Source organism: Mastigoproctus giganteus, unplaced genomic scaffold (assembly GCF_048544385.1).
Source record: "Mastigoproctus giganteus isolate SK-2022 unplaced genomic scaffold, ASM4854438v1 scaffold_16, whole genome shotgun sequence".
NCBI classification, from domain to species: Eukaryota; Metazoa; Arthropoda; class Arachnida; order Uropygi; family Thelyphonidae; genus Mastigoproctus; species Mastigoproctus giganteus.
This window is the reverse complement of record NW_028328293.1, coordinates 703636-714098: the sequence shown is the minus strand read 5'-3', so window position 1 is coordinate 714098 and position 10463 is coordinate 703636. Positions and strand designations below refer to the sequence as shown.

Genomic DNA, 10463 nt, shown 5'->3' with positions numbered 1-10463 from the left:
TGCATTAAGTAGAGTGAAGGCAGATAAAAATCTCTGTATTAACGGAAAATGAACCAAAAAACAATAAAAAAAACAAAACAACAACAAAAAAAAAAAAAAAAAAATTGGACAAGAAATGTTGTTTATAATCAAATATATAAATGATGGTTTTGTTATTTTTTAGTTAATAAAATATAATATAATTTTCATACATCTTTTGATTATTAGAAGGGAGTGTGGTTTTCAAAAATATAAAAACATATAATTCAGGTTCGTGTGAAAAGTCAGAGGGGTGCAAAGACTTGTTCAAATATATACATAATGTATTTTGAGTTTAGTATTGTTATAATAACACAAATTATATTTAACTAAATGAATATATATTTTTTCCCCCCTTTAACCTTGACCTGGCTATGTTGTGCCTCATGGGTGCCAAAACGTTTTTATTTCTGGAATTTATTTTTTTTTTGTTTTTTTGAACCATTTTACTTTTTTATTTTAATTTTTTAATGAAAAATTTTAAAACTTTAAAATATCTTTTTTGCACATCATTTTCAAAGAAATAAAACTTTTATTAATGTTGCTAAAAATAAAAAATGAAATTATAAACAACAAATTAGTAAATGTAAACATGCAAAAACTGTTAAGTACATAATAATAATAATAAAGACAAGGAACCAATTTATATTATAATTAAATATATAGAAGAGTACCTAATGGGATTATAATCATTAAGTCAATTTTTTGTGGCAGAAGCAGAAAACATTTGAAGGAAGCAGAACAGAAGGAAAAATGGGAAACAAAAAAAGTTGGGTTGGACTTGACAGGTTCTTCCCACAGATAATTCCTATTCAATTTGAGAATTACTCAAGTAAAACCATGGGAATATTTAAGAACATAATGAAAATTTCAGCCATTAACCTTGAACCAACAATTAACATGCAATCAAATTTCTGGACGTGAACTCTTGAAGGTTGGTCACAGGATGCATATATAAGTTCTTGCAATCACCAGCTAATTAGCATTAATAGAGGCATGATGCAAGAAAGCAAGCTTATGCAGCATCAGCCAAAAAAAAAAAAAAAAAAAAAGCCGTTAACCTTTGTAATAATAAACTGTCTAACGTTATAAGACAGTTTATTATTACAAAATGTGCAGATTAAAAGTTAAAACTATGACATACCTAAAATCAACTAAAATACTGGTTAAAAGCATTTAAAATATATCAAACTAAAAGTGATAAAAACAGTATACATAATATACATAGTATCTGTCAGCTTCTGTATTGTAACCTTTATTTTAATTAACAAAAACAGTCTACGACAAAATCTATGGTCTTTGGCTCAAACTGAAAGTTATTTCAAGCAAATTTCTCACTGTCTTTTTGAGATATTGCTTTAACAATCAAACCTTTTATCACATGAGTAACTGGTCACAGTGGAAGAAAATTTATTCAGACTTATCAATTAGATTTTATTAATTCAAATTTATCAATTAATCACTTGTCATCACTAATCACTGATCAATAATTGCCAATATGGATCCCACCAATGTTGCTCATCTTTTGGAAAAATTCAATAGAAAAGTTTGAACTCAACCAATTGCACTTGAAAACTCAAAGTTTTTCAATCATGTTTGGCATACAGGTTCTAAAAAAGCTCCCATCTGATATGATAGCACATTAATTTGAGAAACCTTGTCCTGCACAAACAGCTTCAACTATTCAAATATCCTCCACCAGTCCTTAAATGTCTATCTCCAGGTAATCCTTCACTGGGGCATAGAAAAATTAACTTTAACTCCTCTAAAACTCAACCTTATTTCTCACAAAAAAGTCTACTTCTCCTTTGTTCATATTCAATGACAGTGGGATTTCTAGATGAAATGATATATCTTTACTAGGAATTATCCTACCTTTTATTCTCTTTTGGCATAAACACATCACAAATATTGCTTTCTCTGCATCCAAAAAACATTTGTATGTAGAGAATCCATTCACTGTCCAACTCCAAACTCACATAACCAACTTTTTCATCATCACTTATCCTTTCTGCTTCTGTTTTTAGCAATAACCTTCCTTCCTTCCTGCAAACTACAATATGCAGAAATTCAAGTAAAATGTTAACATGCTTCTTTCTTTTCAGCCTTCAATCCATGCACAGTAATAAGTACTATAAATTTTAAAGAGAGAGAAACACCCTGTATATAAGGATCAATGTGGGGAGTACATGTGGATAGTTTAGCATATACATTGTTTAGTTTATGCCAGGTATGAAATGAAAAACCAGTTGAAATAAGTAGTTTTTTTTATTTATGATGTCAGCTGCAGTTAGGATATTTCCCAAGCATTTGTGGGAGTAACTTCAATAAATAAAATCACATGTCACAGCTATTAATTGACATGCAACACATTTAAAAATGGCCAGTGGAAAAACAGTTTGCCAACAGAGCTGAGGAACAATTAAATTATATGTAAGCAAATTGCCTGCATAAGCAAGCTAAGTTTTTTAATTTCTTTTCATTTCAAAAGCTGGAGAGAGAAAAATAAAGCTTAATGTTAGACCACTTTAGAAGATAATTAGTCAAGATTATAACAGTAAAAAATATATAGCACACAAAAATATTTAGGAAAAACAAAAGTTTATTGCTACAAACAATTTTTTACTGTACATAATGCACGCATTATTATTAAATAAAATGACATAATGAAATATTTCATGATGCTGATGTTGGTGGTAAGGGTTGCGGTGGAGGTGGAGGCAAAGGAGGCCTCATATTTCGAGGTGGTGGTGGTGGCGGAGGGGGACCAGGAGGTGCTGGTCTCATACCTCTAGGTGGAGGAGGTGGTCCACGACCTGGAAATGGAGGTCTTCCTAGGGGAGGACCTAAAATAAAATAAAATTAAGATTAAGATTTTTTCATAAAAATGAGAAATATCATCTTGTGGACTGAGTCAAACTATACCGCAAATGATGAGTCAAAATTATGTATAAACATTTTGATATGCTGTACCTCGGTAAGTGCTTACTGAGTAAACAAACCAAAAAGGTTTTCAAATATTAGATGATTAGATGCAAAGAAATGAGATGCATTACAGAAGTTCAGATTTCAAAATGTCCAGCACATCATACAAATGGCATTTCGTAACAGCCAAAAAATATATGTTGCACATATCAACTGTAATTTTGCCTGCCCCCTGTTCTGCTATACTCAAAAATCCTGTACATTTTCGGGTTTATGAGCGCACTTTATCTTTTTGGGAAATTAATGCAAAAAAGGGAGTGAGGACTGAAGACCTTAGAGGAGAGGATTATTAAAATATCTCCCCCACCACAAACCTATCATCATTCAGGAAATTTGAAATAGTAGGCACGGAAATTAGTCTGATTATTCCACAGGAGACTACACTGATTACTGACAGACTAACATCATTCTTTAGAGTGAGATAAGGATTGTAATTGGTGCCTTTGTCCCATACTGACGCTCCTACTGACATTAAACCTCTCAAACATTTTCATACTTCCATTACCACTTCAGAATGCACTTTTTTTCTTCCATAACTGAGTATTTTCACTAGACAGTGAATTATCAGCTGATCTGCAATGCAATGAAAATAATTTTTATTAAAATTGGTCATTGTCTATAAAATGAATTGGGTGAATTGCAGGAGAGCAAATATATTATGGAATACTTTTAAAGCAAGAGAAGCCATGAATGCACATATACCATTAAGAAAATACAGGATGAGGGGATGCAGAGATGGATGAATATAGAGCTGGCCAGTCTAACATGGCATAAAAAGACAGCATGGGAAAGTTACAAAGTGATAAAAAGTACTGAAGCCTACAACATCCACAAGTTGATGTGTGATATCAAAGTAAAGTTTAGGACAGCCAAAGCCCAGTATGAGAAAGCACTGGCTTAGAGAGCAAAGAATGGAGACAAAGAGTTTTTCATGTACAGCATACCCTTATAACGCGGTTCGCTTTACGCTGTTCTTATATTATAACCTATATCTCACTATAACGCTGTCACAGACCACAATAACGCTCTTTTACAGATTGCATTTTTAGTATATTTAAGGAAATCGTTTCATTCGATGGAGTCGATGGCTTGAAAGTGAATAGCAAAACAGCATTAAAACGTTTCCCACGCCGACTTGAGAAATTTTCCCATGCTCAGTGAAATTTTCTCGCACGCTAATTTAATTGCAGTACAGTGACTTGTTACTTAGTTCCGAGATCAACATTAACAAAAAAAAAAAAAAAAAAAAAAAAAAAAAAAATCAAGTACAGTAAACTCCCGCTATTCGCGGTATCTGTATTTGCGGTTTCGCGTATTCGCAGTCGCTGATTTAATATAAAACGAAACCTAAAAAAATGTGAATTTTAAAGCGCCGTGAACATTTTCCGCCATAAAAAAAACATGGGCATGGCTAAAATTATCTTTCCCGGTCAAAACAGCGCTCAGTGGGTGGGGGGAGAGGGGGGGGCAAAATCGCAAGCGTGGATGTTTCTCGCTAATCCTTGTTCAGTATGTGTTATGTGCTTGTCATGGAAGGTTTCTTCGTTTGCTTTTAATTTATATGCTTAAAAATTGAATAAATTTATAAATTGATATGCTTACAAAAGTCATAAATCTACCGTTTTGCAGTGTAAAACAGACTTTTTCGAGTGTGTTAATAGAAGAAAGTGACTTTATTGTGGACATGTTCTTTCTAACCCGTACAAAAATATGGCTACGAATAACAAGGGAAATGTGAAAAGATCAAAGAAGGTGACATTAGCGAATAAAATTTCTAATGGTGAAAGTGTCTGCTCAGTGGCAAAATATTATAAAATCAATGTGTCAACTGTACGATCAATCAAGAAATCGGAAGAAAAAATTTGCCGTAGTGTCCGTGAAAACGGGCTAATTGCTTCAAAAATTTGCTCTGTAACTCATGATGTTAAATTAGAAAAAATGGAAAAAGCTTTAAATCTGTGGATAGAAGACCGAACTCAAAATATAATTCCGTTAAGTTCACTCATCATTCGTGAAAAGGCAAACTCCTTTATCAACACTTTAGCGAAACTGGTGATACACCAGCGGGATTAGTTTTTTGGTTAGCAAAGACGCTGGTTTGAAAGATTTGTTTGAAATTTCTAATAAATATTACATTTAATATTAAATTGTTTCTTATTTTCATTTTGATGCCTTATGCTTGCATTTCACTATGTACTGTCAATGTATATAGTCATATTATGAAGGTACATATAATACATACATAGACAAAATAGTTTTTATTAGTTTTATTAAATTTTTATTATAAATAAAATAAAATTATAATACATACATAGACAAAATAGTTTTTATTAGTTTTATTAAATTTTTATTATAAATAAAATAAAATTAGTTTTATAAAATTTTTATTAAATTTTAGATTAGTTTTTCTTATATATTTCATACTTTGGAACGGAACCCCTTTATTACTATGGGAGCCATAACTCAGTATTTGCGTTTTCGGTATTCGCGGCATTTCTCAGGAACATAACCCCCATAGTGGGGGTTTATTGTATATTACTTTTAATATTTGCGTTATAGGCATTTATCCGAAGTCTAGTCATCACTCAGTACAGTGTTAGACATTGTGCGTAACGGACAGTTTACTCGAACATTGTATCATAATTAATGCAACCAACACAGTTAAATTTCGAAGAGTTAATGATGGCCAATAAAAATGAAAAAGCAACAACATCTGAATTTGAAAATTAAATTAAACGTTTTGAAGCGAGTTGATTCCGGTCAACGACAAGCAGATGTGTGCCATAATTTAGGACTTGCAAGTTTAACTGTAAGAACAATTATAAAAAAATAAAGAATTAATTTTAGCAATGGGAAAGATAGCTGTTCCACTGCAAGCTAGGGCTAGGCCGGCTATTAGGATTGAAATGGAAAGACTTTAACTAATTTTACTGAAGATAATATCCAATGCAGAATTCAGTTAAGTTAAATATTAATAAAAAAAAAAAAAAAAAAAAAAAAAGAGAGAAAGAGATTAGCCAGTATGATGATATGGAGTCAACTCACCTAAAAAAAAAAAAAGAGCTGAAACTTTCAAATAAGAACTTAAAATTATTTTAAAATTATTGCAGAGGGGTATTATGTATTATTGAGCACACTGAATTCTGATAGGATCCTTCCACTTGTTCAGATTACGAACCTAAGGGGACATAAATTCAAATTAAGAAAAGACAGATGTAGAATAGATGTGCGGAAATTTGCCTTTAGCCAGCGGGTGGTTAATTGCTGGAACAAACTTCCATCTGTCGTGGAAGTTGATAGGGTGAATAAATTTAAGGAGGAACTGGACAGGCATTTGGAGGGAATGGTATGATTTTTTTTTTTTTTTTTTTTTTTTGGCTGATGCTGCATAAGCTCATACACTTGCTTTCTTGCATCACATGCTACTACTACTACTTTATTGTTAGGTGGTAACGCTGCGAGGGATTTAAAATCAATACCCTTTTAGTTTATTTGGAAGAGGGCCAAAGTTCAACCCAAAATCGACACATTTTTCATGATTTTAATTGGAATTTTAAGTTTAATTTTGATAAGTAAGTAGTTACCACATAATTATATAAGTATGTAATGCAGAATATTTTATATGTACAAATATTTGAATATTAAATATTTTGACCGACATTTGTGCATCTTTTCACTACTGTTTATTATTGATTTACCTTATGGGAATTTCCCATAAGGTAAATCATTAATTTACCTTATGGGTAAATCATTAATTTACCGCCGCATTCCCATAAGTTACCTTATGGGAATGCGGCGCTTGCTTTGCACGGATTCACTTAGCGCTCTGTTTTTCCGAAACGAATTATCAGCGTTAAGCGGGGGTCACCTGTATAAGAATACAAAGGAGAAATGAATCAGAAAATGAATTGGGGCTTTGTGTTCAGGTGTGGGAAAGTCTTAGATAACACAGCTATAATGTTTCTGATGAACTGAATAATAGTTTGGATCATAATGAAGAGTCTTTTGTCTTTCTGACAAAAGACTCTTTATGATGAGGAGAGGCCGTGAGAAGTGAGGCTGGAAAGCACGAAATTAATAATACTGAAATTTCAGAAGATTATTTATTATAAAAACTTTTTAGGCAAGTAAGGCTCCTGAGTTGATGGAATATACCCTGTAATTTTAAGGGAGGCAGCAAGAGAGTGCATTGAACCTTGAAGTTAATTATGAGGGCATCATTGGACTCAGGAGAGATTCCTCTGGAGGTGCCAACATATATAAACAATGTAGATCAACATTTTTTATGTAGAAAACAACAAATAAACAAAATTTTTAGGTACAAACGTCAACACAAGTAAATAACAAATAAAACTGCGTATCAAGTCTATAAACAAAAGCCAAGCATTACTGTAAGGAACTGAATCTCAGTGTGCCAACCAAGTAGTTAATGTTTACGGCTCGATTGACTGCTGAAGAATGACTGCTTGTATGCATAATGGACTGAGATTTGCATTGCAGCGCATCATTCCTAGTGCTGTTTTATGCTTATATGCAAAAAGGCAGAAAACACGAGTGAAGAGAGCAAAGAATGGACACAAAGGCTTTCATGTATAAGAATACAAAGAAGTAGAAAATGAATTACATCAGACCCTTTTGTACAGAGTGTGGGAAAGTCTTAGATAACAGTAGTGTTATCTAAGACTAGTAAGTTATTCTAAACTAGTAAGTAAGTTACTCATGGACTAGATGTAGAGAACAATTTCAACATAGTTTATCTGGCTTTTAGCAAGGCATATGAATCCAATCCCTCACAAAAGGTTACTGTATAAGCTGGAACATGTTGGGATTACTGGCAAGATTCTAATATGGACTGCAGAGAGTGGCTGTAGGGCAGAAGGCAGAGGGTTGTAATTAATGGATATTTTTCAGATTAGTATAATGTCAGAAGTGGGGTCTCTCAAGGATTGGTTCTTGGACCACTATTGTTTCTAATTTTCATAAACAATGTCAACGAAGGGATATGGGGCATGATATCAAAATTTGCAGACAATATAAAGATTGGGAGAGTCATCAAGAATCAGTGCCAAACAGCACTCCTTCAGGATGACCCAACCAGGCTTCAAAGATGGTTAGAACAGTGGTAGCTATGTTTTAATGCAGCAAACTGCAAGGTCTTACACTTGGGGAATAGCAATCCCCCAAAATAACTTATATACTTGATGGAGTTGAATTAAAAACAGTAGAGGAAGAAAGGGACCCAGGAGCTATGATATTGTGGATGTGAAATTCTCTGACCATTGTAAAGAGGACAGGAAAGCTGTCCTATCAATAATTTATGAAACGATACATGATAGTGAGGTCATAATCCCAATGTATAAGGCAATTGTAAGATTGCACTTGGAATACTGTGTTCAAGTATGGAGACCTGATCTGAAAAAAGACATTGAGCTAGTTGAAAGGTTCCAAAGATGGACAACCCTCATGGTGAGATCAGCAAAGGGGCGAACATATGAGGAAAGACTGACTGTGCAGGCTACATTGCTTAGCAACTAGGCACCTTAGTGGTGACCTGATTGAGGCTTATAAAACTCTGAAAGGGGTTAGTAAAATGAATGATAGTGGTGTGGTGGAATTTTCACTGTTATGAAGAATTCCAGAACTAGGAACTATAAATTCAAATTACAGGGGGAAGAGGCTAGACTAGACTGTATGAAATTTTCTTTTAGCCAGTGAGTCGCTGATTGCTGGACAAGTTGCCTTTGCAGGTAGTTGAAGCTGACAGTCTGAATAAATTCAAAGGTCAACTGGATAGTTACATTCATGAGGAGCGAAGCACATAATTTGTATTTTCTTATCTACTTGGTTTTTTTTTTTTTTTGGTCAGTGCAGCAAAAGCCCAAGACTTCCTTGCACTATGTAGTGAATTCTATTACTATAACTATATTTGTCATTTGGACTTTTTTTTTTTTTTGTTGTTGTTATTTGGTTTTTAGGAGCATTAGCAACTAAGGCCATATCGCTCCGGGATATGCGGTGGTCATTCCCTGACCTTTCCGCATCCTCCGTATTTGGTGGTGACGGGCTTGAACCCCGGTCTAATCAAGAAGCGTGTGCTACGCACTGCTGCTCCTTCCCACCTGGCTACGGAGGCGCTTTTTTTTTTTTTTTTTTGTGTCATATTTGGACTGAAAATTTTGGATTTGTTGTTAAAGCTGATATTTTAATAACAAATATCAAAATTATTGATAGAATTGATATTTTACAATTTCTAAATTAAAATTTTGCTTTTTTTCTCAGTGGGGAGGTTTCCTCCACATTTTTTGAGGGAGAGTTGCCATCCAGAGTTTAATAGTTTACAAATTTTAAAAATTAAAATAAATTTAAGAGATAAAATAATGTAGTCTTTTAATTCCATAATGTATTTTGTTGTTTTCATAAACCATTATGAAACAATAAAATAACTCTCTACAATTATTTATTTATTTATTTTTGGGAGGGGGGGGGCACTGATAAGATTTTATCAGTGCCCACAAAAGCACCTTCCTAGGCACACAGCATTCACAGTTATTACCACTGGAATGAGTGGAAAATTTACTATAAAATACAAAAGACCCTAAACCTGATGCAGACCAGTGTTATTAAAATCAGAGTGAGCAACTCATCTATGTATTGATATGTTTAAATTGTTCTTTCAAAACCTATATTCTGCCATTCATGAGGAGTAATTTGTTTCTGAAAAAACTGTGCAAAGGGCATTAACAAAAACCCCCAGGGGCTCAAATCTGGTGAGTAACGGCTTGGCACACCCAGGGTCATGAGTTGGACATCACCATTCTTCTCTTTCTTGGTGATTCCTTTCTACTTCTTTCTCAGGGTATCCGGAATTTTTTTTTTTTTTTTGGCTGGTGCAGTATAAGCCTCAGGATTCCTTGCACCATATGGCTAATAATAATAATGCAATACAATTTTATTTTATCAAGAGAATTTGTTTACAATAAAAGAACTTGTTAAGAAAAGTGAATTTCTTGACAAGTTGTAATTCATCATTTGCAACAGTTTTTGCATACAAATTTGTTAACAAACAGAAAAGACAATGAAGTCATTACACATAGTACAATCCCCACTGCAAACGGAGAAAGTAATTGATCTGCATATCAGATCAGGTCTAATATAATAATAATAATAATAATAATAATAATAACAACACAACTTCTGATTTTATTAAAAATAAATTGGAAGTAGAGATGATTTCATATCTTATTGCTATAAGTGTAGAGATTATATGAGGGATGGTGGCCAAAATGTTTCGAGAATGGAGTATGAAAGACATTCTGTTCTCCCATCCAAGTGCCTTCACCCTGAAGTTCACTACACTTACATTTAATCTATAAAAGAGTTTAATTTAAAAAAAAAAAAAAAAAAAAAAAAGCTCTTCATCATCTATAAAATGAATTCCACAAAGATGAAATTTGAGGTGT

At 33.2% G+C, this 10463-nt stretch overlaps 1 protein-coding gene across 1 annotated transcript in view; it reads right to left on the bottom strand.

Annotated features, from left to right (window-relative positions):
* Nucleotides 1-2672: 2672 nt before the first annotated feature.
* Spx (Spliceosomal protein on the X) overlaps nt 2673-10463 on the bottom strand; it is a 232782-nt gene continuing 224991 nt past the window's right edge. Inside the window, exon 10 of the mRNA XM_090389423.1 lies at nt 2673-2864. Coding sequence (XP_090245549.1) covers nt 2695-2864 — 170 coding nt within the window. The 3' untranslated portion in view covers nt 2673-2694. The remainder of the gene's footprint in view (nt 2865-10463) is intronic.